The sequence below is a fragment of the Aotus nancymaae genome, unplaced genomic scaffold, assembly GCF_030222135.1.
Source record: "Aotus nancymaae isolate 86718 unplaced genomic scaffold, 86718_ANA_hifiasm-v0.15.2.pri h1tg000040l, whole genome shotgun sequence".
Classification (NCBI taxonomy): domain Eukaryota; kingdom Metazoa; phylum Chordata; class Mammalia; order Primates; family Aotidae; genus Aotus; species Aotus nancymaae.
The window spans coordinates 102,515,386-102,537,394 of NW_026988454.1; the positions used below are offsets into that span (position 1 = coordinate 102,515,386).

General features: G+C 36.6%; 1 protein-coding gene across 1 annotated transcript; it reads left to right on the plus strand.

Moving 5' to 3' along the window:
• The first annotated feature begins 1,143 nt into the window (after positions 1–1,143).
• LGSN (lengsin, lens protein with glutamine synthetase domain) lies at positions 1,144–21,371 on the plus strand. Its single transcript, XM_064360377.1, has 4 exons — positions 1,144–1,401; positions 6,296–6,428; positions 15,258–15,424; positions 19,754–21,371. Exons 1-4 carry the CDS (start codon positions 1,144–1,146, stop codon positions 20,951–20,953), a joined length of 1,758 nt encoding a protein of 585 aa, XP_064216447.1. The 3' UTR covers positions 20,954–21,371.
• Positions 21,372–22,009: the final 638 nt, after the last annotated feature.

Below are 22,009 nucleotides of genomic sequence, written 5' to 3' on the forward strand. Positions count from 1 at the left end.
AATTGTTTTTTCTCAAGAAACACACATTTTCATTTTCTCATCAAAAACAATCTTGCTTTTCTTGTACACTTTGTATATAGAATTATTTATTTTATTTTATTTATTTATTTTTTGAGACAGAATCTCACTCTGTCGCCTAGGCTGAAGTGCAGTGGTGCGATCTCAGCTCACTGCAAACTCTGCTTCCCAGATTCAAGCGATCCTCCTGCCTCAGCCTCCCAAGTAGCTGGGGTTACAGGCATTCACCACCATGCCTGGCTAATTTTGGCACTTTTAGTAGGGATGGGGTTTTACTGTGTTGGCCAGGCTGGTCTCCAACTCCTGACCTCAAGTGATCCTCCCAGCTTGGCCTCCCAGAGTTCTAGTATTACAGGCATGGACACTGTACCCAGCTGAATTATTTATTTTAGTAGTTATAAAATTACATATATTAACTTAAATTTTAACTCTTAGAGTAATTCTAACTACCAGAGTAAAACCTAGGAAATAAGTGATTTTTGAACTGTTTTATATCAGTATTTGTAGATGAAAACTATTTCATAATTTTTCAGAAAGTTATTTCCTCAATTATTTTTAATAGATCTCAATATATTTACCTTTTCAGTATCATATGAAAATAAGATGCTAAAGCATAAATATATGTTAATAATTAATATTTCAATATTTTAACTGACTTAGAAATGACTCAGATATTTAATGAGTATTTATTTCTGAATTTTTTATTTTTTATTTTTATTTTTTGAGATAGAGTCTTGCTCTATCACCTAGATTGGAGTGCAGTGGCATGATCTTGGCTCACCGCAATGTTTGCCTCCCAGGCTAAAGTTATTCTCCCACCTCAGCCTTCTGGGTGGCTAGGACTATGGGCACACACAACCATGCCCAGCTAATTTTTATATATTTTGTAGAGATGCATCTCACTATGTTGTTTAGGGTAGTCTCAAATTCTTGGGCTTAAGTGATCCTCCCACCTCAGTCTCCCAAAGTGCTTGGATTATAGGAGTGAGCCACTGCTCCTTGCCCTATTTCTGAATTTAACATGGCTTTAAGATTTTAAGTTACTGAAAACAATTTTCAAAAAATAACATAGGTAATCTCCCTAATGTCTTTCCCAGTCATCCTGCATCCTGAGTGATACCTAGGATGGCTAGAAGGCCACTGCCCATCTGGGTCCTTAATTTACACACCAGGTATAGAGTTAAGGACCGAGGACAGAGCTATGAAAAGGATGTCTGGAGGAACCAACCCCTCTCAGCATGGCCAGGAGGCAAAGCTGGAGGAGGGAGGACAGAGCCATATTGGGCTTGGCAATATCCTGTAGCTGATGGCTCAGGTACAGTGGACACACATTACTTCAGGTCTCAGAATTCAAAGGCTCAAAATCAAAGACATAAGCTCACAGTAAGATGTGTGAAAGGCTTCAGGGGAGCCCAGTGGCCAGCCCTTTCAGTGTCAGCTTACAGGCAAGCACATATCAAAACTTTACAGAAGCAGCAATTTTATGACCTTAAAACATGGCAAAAACAGCATAAACTTTTCTGACCAGTAGATCCAGAAAAAAAAAGGCTGAATTATATTTAATACTGACAATTCTGAAGACATTCCTGTTTTATTTTGCCAACAATTTAAAAACTAGCTACATTTGCCAAATATTATGTTAGATCAGAAAGAAATATCTGATACAAATAACACATATAGACATATAGACAGACACACAGACAACAGCAGAAGTTATAGTTTTCAGAAATATTTTTCATTTGCTAGCTTCCAAATAGTTTTTCTTTCCCCCAATTCAGACTATCAATCTTCCAATTACCTGTTTCAATGATCTAAGCGATTGTTAGGTAGACAATCCTAAAATTTCACTTCTAAAGGGATGACTTTTAGGTAAAACAAGATAGAAATTTTATCTCTCAAATGCATACAGTTGAGACTTTAGGCCTAAATATTGTACCATCTTTTGCCCAAATCAACAAAGGAGGATGTGGATAAATGCCCAGTTAAGATACGACGGATAGGAAAAAGTACGTTAAAGGTGAGACTTGTTACATAAATCTAAGTCAATTACAAGTCTCTGGTAACTTAGTCCTTCCTCTCTTCCTGCTGCACAGAGGCAGGCACCCTTAAAAACGGAGATTTCCTTTATACATGTACATTTCTTTTACAAAAGTGTTTCAAAATAGCTAGCTAAGTGCCAGAAAGGTGAATTTGGAGACCAATTTAGTTCAATAGGCAGTCTTTTTAAGTTAGCCACTATTTTTTAGCTAAAATTACTGAGGTCAGGTTGGAGCCCATTAATTAATAAGGCCAGGAAATAATTCTCTATGTGCGGACTCAGCATGGTTAGCTCTGAAAAAGAAAAAAGCCTACTTTACTTGAGGGCTTACCTTTCATGAACACTTTGTATAACTCTCTTTTTATCTTTGGGGCAGGATAGTAACTAAGCCAAAAGATGAGCAGATTCAATTTTTCTTATCAATTAGTTGCTTAAGCTTTTTATTTGCCTTTTGAAAGACTTTAAAAAGAGGCAGTAGAAATATTCATATTTTTTAGAAGCTTCTGCACATCAATATGTGTCCCTAGATATGCCTAATTTGGGAGTCCTCATTTTTAAATGCACTTCTTAAAGTTAGGTGTTGTTCATTTGGAACATTTCACTATACTTTTAAATGATCTTCATAAGATTTTGCCTTTTTGTAAATATTTATGGCTAGTAGGACCTAATAATTATGCATGTAGAGGTACAGGTAGACGAAAATGGAACGCTCAGTTCTTCAGAAATTAAGGTTTCCATTTTTATGTTGAATATTGCTTTTGGCACTCACATCTTGAGCAACTTAGCCAAAGATTTTCCCCTACCTAACGCATTAGAAAAACAAAAGGGTTAGAACACAAAATCCTGATGGATTTCTGAAAGCCAGAGTTCACACCTTCTGTAGTATTGCCACTTCCCGCTAGTTTGTCGGTCCAGTCAGCCTCTAAGACTTCTAACTGGATATAATCCAGTCAATTATTGAGTCCAACCCAGTCCAGTTTCTGTCATGACTTCTGAACCCACAAAAAATGTGCACATACGGATTCAAGTAATCAAAACACAGATGCATGGATCTTCATAATCTGAGAGACAACTTACCCATGATCCCCAGTTGGTTCGAGAGAGCAGTGCATACAATGGACCCAGAGCGAACATTGCTTAATCACTCAATGCTCCTGGTGGTTGCTGGAAGCTCTACTTCAAATCCCACTTCTGAAGCCATCTGTTAGACGAAAACCTTTAGAAAAATAAAATTTTAAATTCAGTTAAAGAACAATTCAAGAGTCAGGTAGCCCTTAGAACCAGAATATGTTCAGAGTAACTCTTAGCCTGTCACATGGTCAGATGACATTCATGGACAGGAAAAGGAAAGTGATGTACAGAAGATTTCCATCTTGGTACAGAAGATGGAAATGAGGTACAGAATTAGTGTTTGAAGAGGGTTTGAAAAATTGGCCACTGTGATTGGCTGAAACTCTGCGATTGGTACAAGAGTAGTTTACAGTCTGCTTAGAAATTTTTAAGCCAAACTTAAAATATGTAAGGAGGCAGCTTTAGGCCCAACTTAATTTAACAGTATGATTTAATTTATATAAGTGGTTATAAAGGAGAATGCCAAAGCTCTAAAGTACTTGCTACTTTGTGGAAAGGTCAGAATTACAACCCGAACCTCAATCACCAGGGCCAATAGGTTTTTTAATGAAACATCATTCACATTGCACCTAAGTGTAATTAAAAGATGAAGGATTAAAGAGAATAAAAATACTCTACTGGAGCTGGGACAAATGAGGGATTCAATACATTTGTTTCATCTATTATAGCTATGTTTATATGCTGATCACCTTAGTATATAAAATAAAACTAAAGGACTGAATGAAATGTGTGACATGTATTCTTTTTTTGAAACCCCTACTCCCTTTTTTGAGCATTTTTATGGAGTAGGTAATGTATTACAACTTAGTTTTTGGGCTTTTTCTTTTCTTTCTTTTTTTTTTTGAGACTGAATCTTGCTCTGTTGCCAAGGCTGCAGTACAATGACGATATAGCTCACAGCCACCTCTGCCTCCCAGGTTTAAGTGATTCTTTTGCCTCATGAGTACCTGGGATTACAGGCATGTGCCACCACGCCTGGCTTATTTTTGTATTTTTAGTAGAGATGGGGTTTCACCATGTTGACCAGGCTGGTCTCAAAACTCCTGACCTCAGGTGATCTGCCCACCTCAGCTTCCCAAAGTGCTGGGATTACAGGTGTGAGCCATGACACCCAGCCAGTTTTTGGGCTCTTATTGGTGAAATTCTCAGTTGGTAACTAGGTAAGTTGTTTTTGCTTTGGTTGAGAAACTTTCCCTTTTGATTTGGTTTATATGAGGGAAGGTGAATGTTTTTAAAATGACCTTTTTCTTGTCTTGGATCTCTGGCTTTTAGGGAGTAGAATGGCATTTTGAAAATTAGAAGATCTTTTTAGAAACTGCATCTTTCATTCATTCTTGTGGCCTGAGGCGAGTTACTCTGAGTCTCACTTTTCTTATTTGTAAAATGGTGTGATTTTATTACCTTTAAGGGTACCATGAGAAAACTTGCTTGACAATGTGCTTAATTTTAACACATCATTATTTAATTGTTCATTCAGTTGCAGGTTAGAGTTTGAGATGTTAAAGTTTATCTCACCAGATTCCTTCAATTTATATATGAAAAGATTCCTAAAGTGTCAAGCTAAGATAAATGTTAGTCTGCTCTTACTGCATTGATAATTATATACCTGGCTAAGTATTTCATTTTCTAAATAACACTTCTTTAAAAGACCATATATATATATAACAAAAGTAAAATTATAGACTATGCATTTCTAGCAAAACAATTTTTAGACATGATGAATATGTACAATAAAGCTTTATATTATTGCAGATTCTATCAGAAGTGTATTGAGAAAATTTATGCAAATATTGAAATTAAATCCTAAATTACTTAAAAATTAATTATTATATCACATATTAAGTACCATATTATCCAAATATAAGGTTATCTGGAGTGAAAAAGACCAAAATTGTCTAATAAGTGAAACTTTAAAATTACAGAAAAATTTAAAATAACAGAAAAGCCTTTGTTCTAGGAACTATAACTTTGTTAATATAGCAATGATAACAATGCATCATAATTACATATAAACACCAAAAAATGAAAATCTTTCTTTTTCTGTTTTAGCCTTGGGAGACTGAATTGGTTTTATAGATAAACTGATACAGCTGTTCCCCAGCAACTACTCAACATATATTTATATAACTTTCTCAAAAATGTAAAACCTCTCAGAGACCGCTTTTCAAAAAGATACTAAGCTCAAAACATTTGCAATATACTTTTTGACCCCGACCCTGTCACTTTTCTCTCCCCTCAAACCACTGTGAGAGGTTTGCAAAAAAAAAAAAAAAACTTAAAAATTCCAGTGTCAGCTTTTTCAAAATTTTTAATATATTTTTTCAGTGACAACTTCTTTGTCTCGGGACTGCAGGGGTGACTCTGTTCACTGTTAGTGCTGAGATTCCTGAACTCCCCAGCGCCAGCCCCTGCCTCACTGCCCAACTCCCTGCTGGGCATATCCTGTCATGTCAAGGATTATAACTGGATTGTGAAAGTTAGGTTTTTTTTTTTTAAATGCATTTTCTTAAGTTATAAAATGGTTTGGGTATGATATTTGTTTTACAAATATAAAACACAGTCACAAAATAGCACTTGATGAATTCAAGTACTTTTTTGAATTAAATATTGATGCAATTATTAATTATTCATTGCATCAATATTCATTTTTCCTCTTTCATAAGAAAAAGGAGAGCAGAGAATACAATTCTTCAGATACTTATGGCTTCAGACAGAAATGTTAAAGATCCTGAAAAACAGAAATCATAAAAAGTAAACTTTTTAGCTGAAATAGGTTTTGCAAAATTATTTAGAAATAAATAACATAAAATTCCCAAAGTAAAAAATAAACACAGAAATCTTGAGTAATTAGACAAGATCTTAATTTACTTAATGATATTTTCTGTGCCACATATAAAAGGAGATAGAGAATATCTAGCCTATCAGCACAACATTGGGCTTTTAAATGTTGAGTTGTTGAAGTGATTTTAGAAGTGACAAAATTTTCATCATTATAAAAGTCTTCTATGCTCATTAAGAAATCTAGCTATTCAATTGTCATACTTTTTTGACATCCATATACAGTTGTATAAATAATTTGTTATTTGGCTTTTTATTTATTATCAACAGGACTCAACAAGAGATGAAGGCAATGATACTGAAACCAACAGCATGTATAAATTAAGAAAGACAAGGAAGAAAGTCACTAAATCACATGTTTATTCAACTGAAGTGGGAGAAATGGATATATCCAATTCAAATGGTATCTAACTCCTCTGATCCCTCAAAAATGGTGTGGTCAATGGCAATCTCCATTTGGTCTTTCTTTTAATAAAACGTCTTCCTTTCTTCTTTGGGAGAAGCAAAAGGAAAAAGAAACAAAATTTATTCCTATATAGGTGACATAAAAGATGGCAAATATAAGCTTACAATATAAATATATAAAAATAATCAAAATACTTACAATTTAAAGAGGGTTAGAATTAGAGTGGTAATAGAAAAAAAAAAAAAAGAACAAAACAGAGGAAAGCATGAGTAGGAAGAGAGACAGTCTTCTGCTCCAAAACTGAATACAGAAATTATTACCGAGGATTTGGTGGGGGGTCATAAGAATGGTAGGGAAGGTGTTTTCATAACACATGTCGGAACTCCAACTAGATTTCAACAGATCTGAGACACTGCTAAAACTAGAAGTTAATTTGGGCAACAGGCTCAATCCTAGGAATCATTGTGCCCTAAGGCAGGACAGTAGGAATTCCCAGCATATGGTTACAATAAAAAGCAGTCAGATTTTAGTAGATTTTATTATTTATGTATAATTTTTTTGAGACAGAGTCTTACTCTGTTACACATGCTGGAGCGCAGTGGCATGATCTTGGCTCACTGCAACCTCCGCCTCCCGGGCTCAAGCCATCCTCCTGTCTCAGCCTCCTGGGTAGCTGGGATTACAGGGGTGTGCCACCACGCCAGTCTAATTTTTTGTATTTTTAGTAGAGACGGGGTTTCACCATGTTGGTCGGTCTGGTCTTCAACTCCTGACCTCAAGTGATCCACCTGCCTTGGCCTCCTGAAGTGCTGGGATTACAGGCTACAGACATGAGCCACTGTGCCTGGCCTGTTTCTAAATTCTCTACAAACAAACAATGCACTTTTTTGGTCAGCGACTAGGGTAGACCACTCTCATTGCCTCTCATTTAATATGTCACTGTTAGGAATATACTATTTTCTCAAGTATTCCTCTCCATATTATATTAAAGAGACAGTTGAAAACAAGGGCAACATATTTTAACATTTTTCCTTATTACTACAGAGAGGATCAGAGACCAAATGGTGTGCCACAAATTAGGGAACATGAGCAAACCACTCATGGGACCTGGCTCTGCTGAGTCTCAACTGTCACATGATGACAAGGACTCTCAGGATGAGACAACAGTGATAAAACTATTGTCTCCCAGAACAACAACCAATGTTCCTGGTGGTGAATTTAACCCAAACTCTGGTAAGGATTTACTGGTAAGGATTTGGGAACAAACTGATATGTGGTTCTAGCCACTAACCCCAAGTTTGTATTTGAATTGAGAGAATGCAATGTTGGTTGAGGAATACCAGCCGGGGAGTCAGAACACTTACAAAAATTTATATACCTATCTTTCATAAAATGCTTTGTAGTTTTCTTTATCCTTTAGGCTGCTCGTGTGAAAAATAGAAGGGTTGAAATGGAAGATGTCTCACTTCTTCTAAAAGTAAAATCCTATTTCTAAGTTTCTGGCTTATTGATAGTAATGTAACTATTTTGGTACATGAATGTATTGTTTAAAACTCTCTTGGATGAAAATGCTAGAAATTAGTTCTAAAAGGAAATCTAAAGGCCAGGCACAATGGCTTACACCTGTAATCCCAGCACTTTGGGAGGCTGAGGTGGGAGGATCATTTGAGACCTGGATTTCGAGATCGGCCTGAGCAACATAGGCAGACCCTCTTTCTACACAATAAAAAAATTGGCTGTATGTGGTGACACATGCCTGTGGTTCTAGCTACTTAGGGGGCTGAAGTGGGAGGATCACTTGAGCCCAGGAGGTTGAGGCTACAGGAAGTTGTGATTGTGCTATTTCATTCAAGCCAGGGTAACAGAGAGAGATCCTGCCTCCTCCACCCCTTGCCAAAAAATAAAAATAAAAAGGAAATCTATAATGACAGATTAAACATATAAGATTTGGAAAGATGAGAATATACCAGAGTGGGAAGTTAGAGGGTTAGTTTCTACCACATTACCCTTACTTCTGACACCAATTACAAGTTTTGGAATTCCCCAAGTAAGGACTCACTGAACTCACTGAAAGCTGTTATATTCACAGTTATGATTTATTACATTAAAAGGATACAAATTCAAATCAGCCATGCAGTCCAGGGAAGTTCTAAGCACAGAATGTTCACTTGTCCTTTGTTCACTTGTCCTTTCCTAGTGGAGTCACGGACAGACAGTACTATTCTCTTGGCAATAATGTGAGAAATGTTGCCAACCAGGGAAGCTCACTTGAGTCATGGTGTCCAGAGTCTTTACTGGGGCATCATGGTTAACTGGGCATTTGGCTGACCTCACTCTCCAGCCCCTTTGGGGATCAAGCGGTTACTGCATGAGTTGAAATCACCACTATAAATAACATTGTTAGAGTTTCTGGCATGGCCTAGAACCCCTAGGTAAACAAAGACACTCTTGTCTGGCAAGACATTCTAACTGCTTGGAGATTATCTCCCAGGGACCAAGGGCAGAGACCAGAGCTCTCTCTGGGCAAGGGTAAATCCTTTAGTATACACAGGGCCTAGGGAGGAGCTAGAGCCTGGAAAATAAACACTATCAGAATTCTGTATGTATTAGTCTTCTATTGCCACCATAACAAATCACCACAAATTTACTGTCTTTTACAAAATACGAATGTACTATCTCACAGTTCTGTACATCAGAAGTCTAGGCTGGCTCATCTGCTTTCCTTGTTTCAGGCTTTCCAAGACTAAAGTCAAAGTGTTGCCATCTGGGTTCTTATCTAGAGACTCTAGGGAACAGTACACTTACAAGTTCATTCAGATTGTTGAGAGAATTCAGTTCTTTGTGACTGTAGAAGTGAGGTTCTTGTGTCCTGGCTGGCTGTCAACTGGGGTGGCCCTTATCTCCCAGAAGCCTCTCTCCGGTTTTATATCTCAGAGATAGCACGCCTCAAATCCTTCTCATATTTAGAACTTTTCTGAATTCCCCTTCTTCCACATTTATTTTCTGCTCTCAGCTGGGAAAAGCCCTCTGCTTTCAAGGGCTTAGATGGATAATCAAAGATAATATCCCTATTTTAAGGTCCATAACCGTAATTACATTTGCAAATTTCCTTTTGCCATGCAATTTAATACATTCACATGCTCCAGGGATTGGGTGTGGTAGAAATTTTTGATGGACTATTCTGCCTACTGATACGGAGACTAGCCATGGAAATACTGGGTAGAAGAGGGCAATTCCCTGGCAAAGACCCCCCCCCCCAAAGCCTGGAAATCCAGGCTCTAAATGGAAACAGGCATTTCTGTTTTTGCTCCGAAATGTTGCCTTTTCCAAGACCACTCTGGCCCACCATGCCCCTATCCTATGCCCATATAAACCCCAAGCTCCACTGGCAGAGCAGCAGAACAGCAAGGGAGAGAAGGAGAGAAGAGAAGGAGCATGTGAATGTGGAGAGGAGCTTGGCTGGGGATGGTTGGACAGGAGATCTGTGGTGGGACAGCCGAACTCCAGGGGAAAATAATATTCCCACTCCATCCCATTTCCTGATCCCCAACCATCCCACTGACAGCCACCTCCATCACTCAGTAAAATCCCCACATTCACCATCCTTCAAGTCCATGTGACCTGTTTCTTCCTAAACTGCAGACAAGGAGCAAGGTACCTAGAGGACAGGGTATAAAAGGCTGCTTTCCTGACTCTCCACTGAGCTGGTTAACACCTAGCCCTTTGTGAATGGCCAAGCTAAAAGAGCATGGTAACACCCCTAAACACCGCCGTAGGGCTGCAGCCCAAAAGCTCTCAGCTTGGCTCACAGGCATGTTCCCCCTCCCATAAGTGGTTTGAGCGCAGTGGCCCAGTAAATGAGTCACATCCCTGTTGCAAGTCTCTCCAGGGGGTCAGGGAACTCTCTGGTCTCACTACCACACCATCTCTCATATCTGAATTTCTCTCCTCTTCGGCTTTATGAATTTCTCTGAAGTGGAGAACATGAGCACTAACGACCTCTGAACATCAGGCAGCTGTTGATACAAATGCCCACAGAGGCCAGTTAATACAAATGATGGGCTGGTGTCAGAAAATAGGGAGTGGTGCTGCTCATGAGAAACTGGAGCAGAGAGCAACCAACTAGGGCCCCAGGGCCAAATTCAGCTTGCTGGTCAGTTTTTGTAAATAACGTTTACATATTATTGATAGCTGCTAGATGACATTGTGCTTAATGAGTAGCTGCAATGAATACTGTATGGCCTACACAGTTGCAAATATTTACTATCTGGTCCTTTACAGAAATGTTTGCTGCCCCATGAAGTAGAGGTTGCCTGTCTCATTTAGACTACCTCAGAGTTCCAACCAGTTGTTGCTATGGAGAAGTATCTACCCTGAGTTGCCAGATCTAGTTTCAAAAGAAATTTGAACTCAAGATTTCTACATAAAATTTTCTAATAGTGAAATGCTGTCCACTATTTCAAAAAAGTTTCTAAACACTGGGAAGACTAATCAGATAACATCTGCTGGCCACATAGGCTCCTCCAGAGATTGTGATAATTTTTTTATATATTCTAGTTTTAGTTACAAAAGAGAGATGGATTTACCATTTCTTTGTCTTAAGTCAAAAATATGGAGAAAGATCTTGTGTCATGAGCTCTCTTTGCACTGTCAACCATGACTTAGAGCATGGGTACCATTACTAACTTAACTTCTTTAGCTCAGAAGCTCTCTTTTTGGCCCAGGGTATATTAAGTTCTCTATAGGCCCTCAGTACCAAACATTTAAACCACAAACCAATCACCTATACATAATTTAAAAATAAATTTAAAAATAGCCCCACCAAAATAAGTGTAAGGAATTTTGATATGGTATTTCTTCTTTGGAATAACTTCTCCGAGTTTTTTGAAAAATAATACTTTTTTTTTTTCCAAAGACAAATCCCCCTTTTCTCCCACTTTTTATGTATTGCTTTTTTTCCTTTTTCCTGCTTTGTACCTGGTTATTCTGCCATCTGGGCTTCCCACCAATGGCTGGGCTAGTATGATGTGGCCAGAAGGCAGGGTTAAATTTGCACAAACATAGCCACAATAATGAAAGACAGTGGGACCTTGAAAGAGCACGGTCTAAATGCTATGTGTGCAATAACTGAATGTATTCCGGAGTTTTCTGTCAAATGCACTTTTTCCTTTCTTTGAGTTGGCATTTCTGAAAGCCCAAATGCCTCTTCAATCTCTGTTTTATAAGTGACCATGGCTTGTTCTCTATAACTGATATATGTCCTCATCATTGAACACGGACAAAATTTCTCTAAGGCCTTCTAGCTGCTATAGAGCTTTGAGGTTCTTTTTCTTTAAAAATGTTTTCTTATTTTTTCCCTAAACATTCACAGCACTAAAACATCTTCTATAAAAACACATTGATTTAATTTATTAGTCCTCTGAGGGAATAGAAAAGAAGAACACCTCCCAGGAACCACACTGTAGGCAAAACAAATGAGCTCCTGAACTGGCAATTATCTGCCTGCTATTCATCATGTGCAGCTGGGAGAGGCTGACCAAAAGGTTTAATTGTAAGTAACAAGTATGATTTATTTGAAGAAAAGAAATTCAGACAATGATGCAGCAAGATCAGTTGATGCCTTGAAAATAAAATTGAATTGGATAGGGTTCTCATATTTGGTGAAAGAATTGAACTTTTAAATAAAAAATTGATATTTAGGATATATACTAAAATATATGATGGCAACTTTTATTAATTAGACAAGGTCAAATCACACAGGATGTATTTGTTCATTCACTCACTCACTTGTTCAAAAAATATTTGTCGAATGCCTATGAGATGCCTGTACTGTTACAAGTACCAAAAAAACAGCAGCTCGTAAAACTAAGCCTCAGCTCTCATGGAGCTGATAGGCAATGGGGGATGACAGGAACATGTGAGTATACAGTGTGGCAGGTGCCAGTAAGGAAGGACATTGAAGAAAATAGAAACGGAATTATCCACTGTTATGTGTTGAATGGTGTTTCTCCAAAATTGTTATAATGAAATCCTAACCTTCAGTACCTGAGAATGTGACCAAATTTGGAGATATGCTCTTTAAAGAGATAATTAAGGTTAAATAAGATTAGTACGGTGGACCCTAATACAGTATGACTCCTGTCTTCATAAGAAGAAGATATTAGGTCATGGACATGCACAGAGAAAAAAACATGTGAAGATGCTGGAAGAAGATGGCTGTCTACAAGCCAAGGAGAGAGAGACTTTAGAAGAAACAAATCTGCGGACACCTTTGACTTTGGACTTCTAGCCACCAGAACTGTGAGAAAAAAAATTTCTATTTAAGCCACCTGGTCTGAGGCATCTGTTATAGTACCCCTAGCAAACGAATACATTTACTGTACTCACTGTCCAACCACAGGGCAACTGGAGACTTAAAAATGAATCAAGGGTTAGACCTGTCCACATTGCGATCAAGTCTCACACAATTAATACTTCAGGTGATTATGTTTAATAGTTTTTCAGCACTTTCACTGTGTGAATTTATCCCACCTTTGCACTTGATGGCATGTTTATTATCTATAGTTGCCCCACTTTATAATATAAAGTTCTATGAGGGCAAGGGCTCTTTCTGGCTGATTCCTAGATACACGCTCAGTATGAATAGTATGTGATGATGAAAAATATCTATGTTGAGTGAATAAATATTATACTTATTTAAAAATAATATGTATTCATTGTAGAAAATTTAGGAGATACAGATAAGGCAAAACACTAGTAAGATTACCTGTTATCCTATTACTGGTGAACCAATAAAATTACCTTTCTCCTTTTATAGGAGATGTCTTCTTTATAGCTTATACATAATTGCTTATTATGTTTAGAATACTCATTGTCTAAAAATATCCATATTATTATTATTTGTTAAGACAGTCTCTGTCACCCAGGCTAGAACGTAGTGGCGTGATCTAGGCTCACTGTAACCTCCACCTCCAAGGCTCAAGCGATTCTCATGCCTCAGCTTCCTCAGTAGCTGGGACTACAAGTGCATGACACTACACCCAGCAAATTTTTGTATTTTTAGTAGAGACAGAGTTTCACCATGTTGCCCAAGCTGGTCTTGAACTCCTGGCCTAAAGTGATCTGCCCACCTCAGCTTCCCAAAGTGCTGGTATTACAGGAGTGAGCCACCATACCTGACCCATATTTCCATGTTTTAAAATGCCTATAAATTTTGTTTTAAGGAGCATTATTCATCTTGGGCTGAACACCCAGTATTTCAGAGTAGGTTGGGAATACAGCAAGTGCTAATTTAGCATGAAACACTTTAATTGCTACAGTTTAATTGTTTGTGTTAAATGGAATGTAGTTATAAAGCCTCCAGAGTTTCAGAGTAGCCAAATGTATCAGTGATAGCACATTATCAGTAATATATTTGCATATGTGGAAGCAGTCATTTGTTTTTCCCATGCTTCATGTACTTAAAATCTACTTAATCTATGTTTCTAAACTGTCAATCTTTATGCTTATTTTTAAAGCCAAATTATATCTTGAAAAAGGATACTCAGGTATCACTTTAAAATTATAGCTGCTCAATATCAGTGATGTGACAGATGGGTGTTTGGATGCAGACATGATTGTGGCATCATTTACTAGGGCTAGAGTAATTGTACTCACTTTATGCATTTAAGTGCCACTTACATGGTGCTTACTGTCTGCCAGTAACTGTTAATAACGTGTTTAATTCTCATAACAAGCCTATGAAGTAGGTTGTATGTTATTGATGAGAAAGCTGAAGCATAAAGATAAGATTGTTGCTAGGGCAAAGGCAGGATTGGAAGGGAGGTACATGGGCCTCAGTGTTTTGTGCTAACCACTATACTCTGCTGCCTCTCCTAAAAGTTCTGACAGCAACTAACATTTATAATGTATACTATTTGCCTGACTGTTCTATGTCCTATAGACATATTAATTTGTGGTAATAAGCCACACAGCATGAATCAAAAGCGTGAATTGTAGTTTCAAACCTGCAGTGGACTGATAGTGTGATTTGGAGTAACTCATTGTACCACTTTGGGACTCAAGCTAACGAGTTGGTTAAATTAGATGACTTATCTCCAAAGTTCTAGCTCTAAAGTTAGAATTTGCAAAGTATCTTAAAAATCTTGAAAAGAACTTTTTTTTATGTTTCTAATTTTAAATTGAGTATACAGTCCAGATTTTTCATCTCCTACACACTTATTCTTTAAAAAAAAAAACACTTTTGTTTGCTTATTTAAGCAAGTTTTAAATTTGACAGAAATATGTAGACGTCTTAGAGTTAGATGCCATTAAAAAGATATAAAGTCCTTTGGGCAAAAAACTCCCAGAATAAAACAAAATCCCAGAAAATAAACAAAACCAAATTCACTTTTAATTATATAGAAATTAAAATATAGAAATTAACAGTTAGTTCAAGAAGCCCAAATATGTTCAATGATAGTCACTTGCAGACAGACTTTTATGGTCTCTTTTTTTCTGTGAACTCATGCAAATATATTCTAATTTCCATAAGCAAAGGGATTTTCAGCAAGTATCTACATATGATATTGCTATATCCTTATGCAAATAATGTCAATTTTGTCCTTGTCCTAATTGATAAATGATCTCTTAGGCTGTTTAGAAGCAGTAACTTTGGGAAGATGGTAAGGGCAGGATAAGAAAGGTAAGATATCCAACTCTAAGCCAGTGACATGATGAATATCTAATGTTTTTGTTAATTGTAATGATTAATTCACTACTCTATAGTTTCCTTTGCTTTTCAGTTCATCATGACCTACTAAGTTAGAACCTTTTTTTATTTTGCAGATTGCATGAGGGACAGCAGTCAAATATTGACCCCACCTCAACTCTCTTCTAGAATGAAACACATTAGACAAGCCATGGCCAAAAATCGCCTCCAGTTTGTACGATTTGAAGCAACAGACCTTCATGGTGTGTCCAGGTTTAAGAGTATCCCTGCACACTTTTTTCAAGTGAGTTTTATACACAGTTGTGACTGAATGTAATTTCATGACCATTAGCAAGCAAATGGTTCTTATTACTCTTTCTTATTTTCTTGTAATCTATACAGCAATTCAAGCTGAAAATCAATAACTTATTTTGTTTCTTCTCTTGTTCCTCCCAAACACATTATTGCTCCCCAAGGAGCTAAACATTTACTCTCAGCTCTCAAATTGCAATTTCTTTACCCAATAGAAATACAAAACTAATTAAGACTGGTAATTTTAGTCCTTCTGCATTGAGTAATTTTGCACCACAGAATTATGTTTTCTCCCTTACTGCAATTATGAAGATTATATTTTATTTGACATGAGAAAATTGCAACAGAAGACCCAAGAGCAAACATAAAAGGGAAAAAATGATTAAATAGAATTTGCTAGTTAAGCAACATATCCCTTTCAGCTCCTAATTCTGATAAGAAAACATTCCATTGTTGGATGACTTAATATATATCAAATTTCTAAAAATGATACAAAGAAATATTGTGCTTTTGTTGTTTCGAGACTTCCTTAATATTTGTGTATTTGTCATGTGTTTATTGCGATGACTGAGTTGTGTTAATTAAACATCACATTTCTTAGCAAGGGACATCAGGTAGGTACTATTTAAGAAAGTGTAAAAGTTAAGCATGCTTTAGGTTTAACTATTTAAAAATGTTATGCTTTTATCACTTTAATATCAGATCCTAATTTTAAAATTTGCTTTATGTTGGGAAAAACTTGGCATCTCCAAAAACACTTTTTAAAGAATTCTAACAGATTCAAACTTGTTTCTTAAGGAATTATTTGGACCTGCTTGAAGATATTGTTTCCTCTTCATCCAGGCAAGAATACATGTTGTTTAATTTTTATAAAAAATGTGTATTTTCTTGTGGACCGGCTCAGAATATAATTCAAATGAATCTCTTTGAATCATAAGGAAAAATAACTGACACTTCAAAGTACTTGCCAAAGACTTCAATATAAAACTGTTTGCTATTCAGTTTTTGTCAAAATTTAGTCATTTAGTTTACTAACGGCATCTAAAAGCCGTTTCTCAGTGGAATCCTTTCACAAAAATAAAACAATATGCTGCTTATTCTTGCTAAGGATTGATATGATTGACATAAGAAAGATTCTATATGCTTTTTTTAATCTAACTGCTACTGAAAATATTTTTCATTATTTTGTTCAATATCCCACATATAAAAAACCCCCTTTTTTTTTCTGGAGTTTAGCTAGAGATAAAGTTTGTTTACCATGAGAATTTTAATGTAACTTATTATACATCTTCACAAAGGCTAAATTTATTGTTAGTCCCAGTTTCTGAATAACTAATTTTCCAATTTCATTACCTAGTTATTATTTTGTTCTCATTCAATGATCATAGAGTATGTATATTTTTTAATAAATCACTTTAAATTTATTTTTGAAACTTGTGAAGATATAAATAATAAATATTAGCACAATTAATATTTGTAATTTAAGACAAAACAATTCATTCTGGAAAATTTGCTGTGAATAGACATTAAAAATAGGTTCAAGAGGCTGGGCGTGGTGGCTCATGCTTGTAATTCCAGCACTTTGGGAGGCCAAGGCGGGCAGAACACCTGAGGTCAGGAGTTTGAGATCAGCCTGGCCAACATGGTGAAATCCATCTCTACTAAAAATACAAAAATTAGCTGGGTCTGGTGGTGGATGCCTGTAATCCAGCTACTCGGGAGGCTGAGGCAGGAGAATCGTTTGAACCCGGGAGATGGAGGTTGCAGTGAGCCAAGATTGTGCCATTGCACTCCAGCCTGGGTGACAAGAGTGAAACTCCGACTCAAAAAAATAAAAAGATTCATTTGTGCAAAATAACATAAACAATGTGTGTGTGTGTGTGTGTGTGTGTGTGTATGTATTCCTTACTCTGTCCCCTAAAAAACCAAGATTCTTTTGTGCAAAGTAACCTACACATTGCATGTGTGTGTGGTGTGTAAGGTCTAAATGTTACAACCAACTTATACTATCTCTGTTCTATCAGTAGGGTTGATTTTTGTTTAAATTACATGCAAGTAACGTAGGCTTTTTCTATATTTGATCTAATCAAAACATGATATTTGCTAGAGGATGCATAATTAATTCTCAGCTTATTTCAAAAGATGACCTTTACTATGGTCCAAGTTTCATTTGTGATAAGGATTTAAGTTAGTCTGAAAAAATTTTATTAAGTGAAGTTGTTCCAGTGCTTTATATCTATAAACACTATTTAAGACAATATATTATCATGCATATATTCATATATATTTATATATTTTCCATAACTAATGGAAAGTAGTTTGCATTCTCTATGTTCAAGAAAAGAATAAAGCAAATTAGTTAGAAAAGAGTGCTCAGAAAAATATGGATTAAATAGTCTAAAGAATAAAGTGTGATCTTTTACTATTTTTTGAGTTCATGAAGGACTATTGGAATGAAATAGCAACCGGCTGTTCTCTGCTACTCACAGCCAAGTAAATACAAACACAGATTTAAATTGCAGAAACTCATAGAAGTCTCATGAATAAAATATATTATTCCTCATTTTAGATATATAAAGAACTAATATACAGAATTTCAAGCTAAAAAACTAACAAGCAGGGAAATAACATTATTGTTGATAGTGAAAATAAGAATTAAATGATTCCATATTATAGTATTCTAATATCCCACTGTGTGTGTGTGTGTGTCTGTGTGTCTGTGTGTCTGTGTGTGTGTATATGAAGTTTACATGCACAGGTCCATGAGTGAGTTGGAGAATTAGGTAGGCACCAAATAGTGTTTGGCTCACTCAACTTATTACTGGTTAAAGTAGACTCGGATCAGTTCGGTCAAATAGCATTTGAAAATATGTGTAGAGATGGTGGAAAGAGGAGGCAGTGGTTCCTGGGCAAATGCAGATGAGTGAACCAGTACATTACTTTGGCTAATACCAGTCCCTCTTTGATAGCCATGCTTGTTGGTGTCTGGAGGTAACATAATCTAGCTTCCTTCCAGCATGTGAGGATACACAAGAAGAAGCCATACACGAACCAGAAAGCAGCCCTCATAAGACCTCAGATCTGCTCGTGCCTTGATCTTGTACCTCTCAGTCTCCAGAACTAAATAGGAGTTAAGTTTCTGTTGTTTATAAGTGGGGGGAAAAAAGAGAAAAAGAAAGAAAGAAGATAAAAGCATCTGGCTTGCAGATTGCTAGGGTGTTTTATTAACCTCATGATCTTCACTGACTTCATGGGAATCAACCTTTATAGTCAGTGATTCTTCTCCATCTATTAATGTAACCTTCAACCTTGTTGATATTTCTTACACATAATTTCCAGAAATTGTTTTATGTGTCTGTTCAACTTAATAACCTTATTATCACTTCCCTATTGCCTGGCACAGAGCAAAAGTTAAATAAAGGACCAATATCACTAAACCCCAGAGATAGCTAGCTAGAAAGTACCTTAGCAGTCATCTAGTCTAACATTTGTTTTACCAATGTGGAAGCTGAGGCACATAATCCAGAAACTTGCTGAAATTCACAGAAGCAATAATGAAAGAGCTAGGATGAGAAGGCAGATCTTTGACACCCAGTTCATGCTGACTTAAAGGTAACAACATTTTGGAAGCTATCACTTTGGAGTTATAGGTCCACATTCACAGATGAGGTTTCTGGGACTGTGAGACAGTGAGGTTTTTAATTCTTAAATGGGTTGTAAAAGTGAATAAAGAGAGGAAGGCAGCTGTTAGTTTCCTGGCTCCTCTGGTGTTAGGACAGACACGCTGTGTGTCACAGTACTGACCATAGTCTGCAATTTGAGAAGGATTGAGAATTGTTTACTGTAGACTTTTGAGAGTCAGTTAACTCAGGATTATGATAAAATAGGCAAAAATAAAGCCTTATCTGAAGAATTAACCGTACTATAAAATAAAATGTGCTTCAGAAAGTAGTTTTGATGATAATTTCAAATAATTCCATAAGGCTTTACCTTTGTCTTTTGCTATAATGCAATTTTCTTTATCATTATACCTTTTATTTATAACTGCAATTTTCAGATCTAAGAGCATATAAGGCCTTCAAGGCTTAAAATGTTGCATTGTTTATAAAGTTGCCTTTGGGGGTTTTATTTTAAAATATTTAACAACTGATATCAAGTTAGTGTTAACCAACATATGTTAAATATATATATATGTATATGTATATATACATATTTATGTGTGTGTATATATATATTATTTTTTTCATTGGCAATGCTTTTTTCCCCCAACCTTTTAGTTTGTTTTCAAAACCTAATTTCTTAATTTTTTTCCCTTCTTTAGGAGAAAGTGAGCCAAGGCGTTTGCATGCCCCGAGGTTATCTTGAAGTGATGCCAAATCCTAAGGACAATGAAATGAATCACCTACGAGCCACCTGTTTTAATAGTGACATAGTCCTAATGCCAGAGGTATCAACCTTTAGAGTTTTGCCATGGGCTGAGAGAACTGCAAGAGTGATATGTGATACCTTCACTGTGACTGGTGAGCCTCTTTTGACTTCCCCAAGGTACATTGCAAAAAGGCAGTTGAGCCAGCTACAGGCCTCTGGCTTTTCCCTGCTCTCTGCCTTCATCTATGATTTTTGCATTTTTGGTGTGCCCGAAATTTTAAATTCAAAGACCATATCTTTTCCTTCTTCAGCATTTTTTAATAACCATGATCAGCCCTTCATGCAGGAACTTGTTGATGGCTTATATCACACTGGAGCCAATGTTGAGAGTTTTTCATCCTCTACCAGGCCTGGTCAGATGGAAATCTGTTTTCTGCCTGAATTTGGCATTAGTTCAGCTGATAACGCATTTACCCTCAGAACAGGTGTCAAAGAAGTAGCAAGCAAATATAATTACATTACCAGCTTCTTCATTGAGACTGGATTTTGTAATTCAGGGATTTTGTCTCATAGTCTCTGGGATGTCGATAGGAAGACAAACATGTTCTGCAGCAGTTCTGGAACTGAGCAGCTCACGATCACTGGGAAAAAATGGTTGGCAGGACTCTTGAAACACTCTGCTGCTCTCAGCTGCCTGATGGCACCTACTGTTAGCTGCCGAAAGCGTTATTCCAAGGACAGAAAAGACCCGAAGGAGAGTGTGCCTACAACGTGGGGATACAATGATAACAGCTGCATATTTAATATCAAATGTCATGGAGAGAAAGGCACCCGGATAGAAAATAAACTAGGCTCAGCAACAGCAAACCCTTACTTGGTGCTGGCTGCAACTGTGGCTGCAGGCCTAGATGGACTTCATACAAGTGATGAGGTCTTGGCTGGTCCAGATGAGAGCACAGACTTTTACCAAGTAGAACCTTCTGAGATCCCTTTAAAACTGGAAGATGCCCTTGTGGCACTGGAAGAAGATCAATGTCTGAGGCAGGCTTTAGGAGAAACCTTTATTCGATATTTTGTTGCCATGAAGAAATATGAGTTGGAGAGCGAAGAAAGAGATGCAGAGAGAAATAAATTCTTAGCGTATTTTATTTAGAATAGAATTCACAACTACTCTTTAGAGATGTAATTATTACTTAAAGCTAATCTACCAAAACAAAAAGACTGAACTTTTATAGTTAACAACAGTGACAATAACAAGACTAAGAACACTTGCCTTTTTTTTTTTTTGTCTCCATGGAATATTTGACAGATGAAGTAGGACTGCTGAGAAGATCCTGATAACGGAAACAAACAATAAAATTGTGGTGAAGCTTTAATAGGCAAATTACCAGATCTTGTCAGTTAGTCATCATCTCCTATGTGTATGCTGACCTGGATAAAAATATCGAATTTTGTGGGACAATAAATATATTTACACATTAAAAAAAAGACTTAAGCATTAGAAAGCAAAATTTAAATGACTTTAAAAAAGGAGGAATAATTTTAATGGTATACATAAATTATGACTTCCAGGGAGACAAATACACTAATATAGTCTTGCTAATCAAATCATATTATGAATCTAGGTTGTATGCATCATTATGGTCTTTCTAAATAAGTTAAAGAAAATTTGCCAAAATATAATGACAAGTAGGCAGAAGTTTCCCCTAAGTTCTTCTTTTTTCACCCTTCTCCACTTGCTCCTGAAAGGCTTATGAACTTCAATGTTATAACATCCTTAAGAAACAAATCCATAAGGAAGAGAATTGGGGTTGAAAACAATGAGGTCAGATTTCAAAAGTAGTTAAAGCCTTTCTTTAAACAACGCTTCATATAGAAGTTCAATACATAAAATGTAGATAGAATGAAGTATGTGTGTGAGGGTGGGTGGGCCCTGTCTACTCTGCTTCATTCTTTGAAAATAGACGTCCCTCTGAAACCTCTAGTGTTCTGTGGAGTGTGAGAATAACTGCCTGGCTAGCCAGGGCTATGTCTGGAGTTTAAGTTTGTTATTCAAATCACTGAATCTTCTGCTCACAGAAGTTGGTACCTCCCCAGAGAATATTATGTGTTCCAGGCCTTTGTTTGAATGAGATAATATTGTAACTATCACTAAAGTTTAGCTTCTTTTGGAAAGAAGTCCAAAATCTACTTACTAGCAAATGAAAAC

Coding starts and splice junctions, on each gene's coding strand:
- LGSN (XM_064360377.1), top strand. CDS start 1,144: ATGGCTAGAAGGCCACTGCCCATCTGGGTCCTTAATTTACACACCAGG. Junction 1,402..6,295: donor ATCAAAGACATAAGCTCACA/GTAAGATGTGTG, acceptor TATTATCAACAG/GACTCAACAAGAGATGAAGG. Junction 15,425..19,753: donor TCCCTGCACACTTTTTTCAA/GTGAGTTTTATA, acceptor TCCCTTCTTTAG/GAGAAAGTGAGCCAAGGCGT.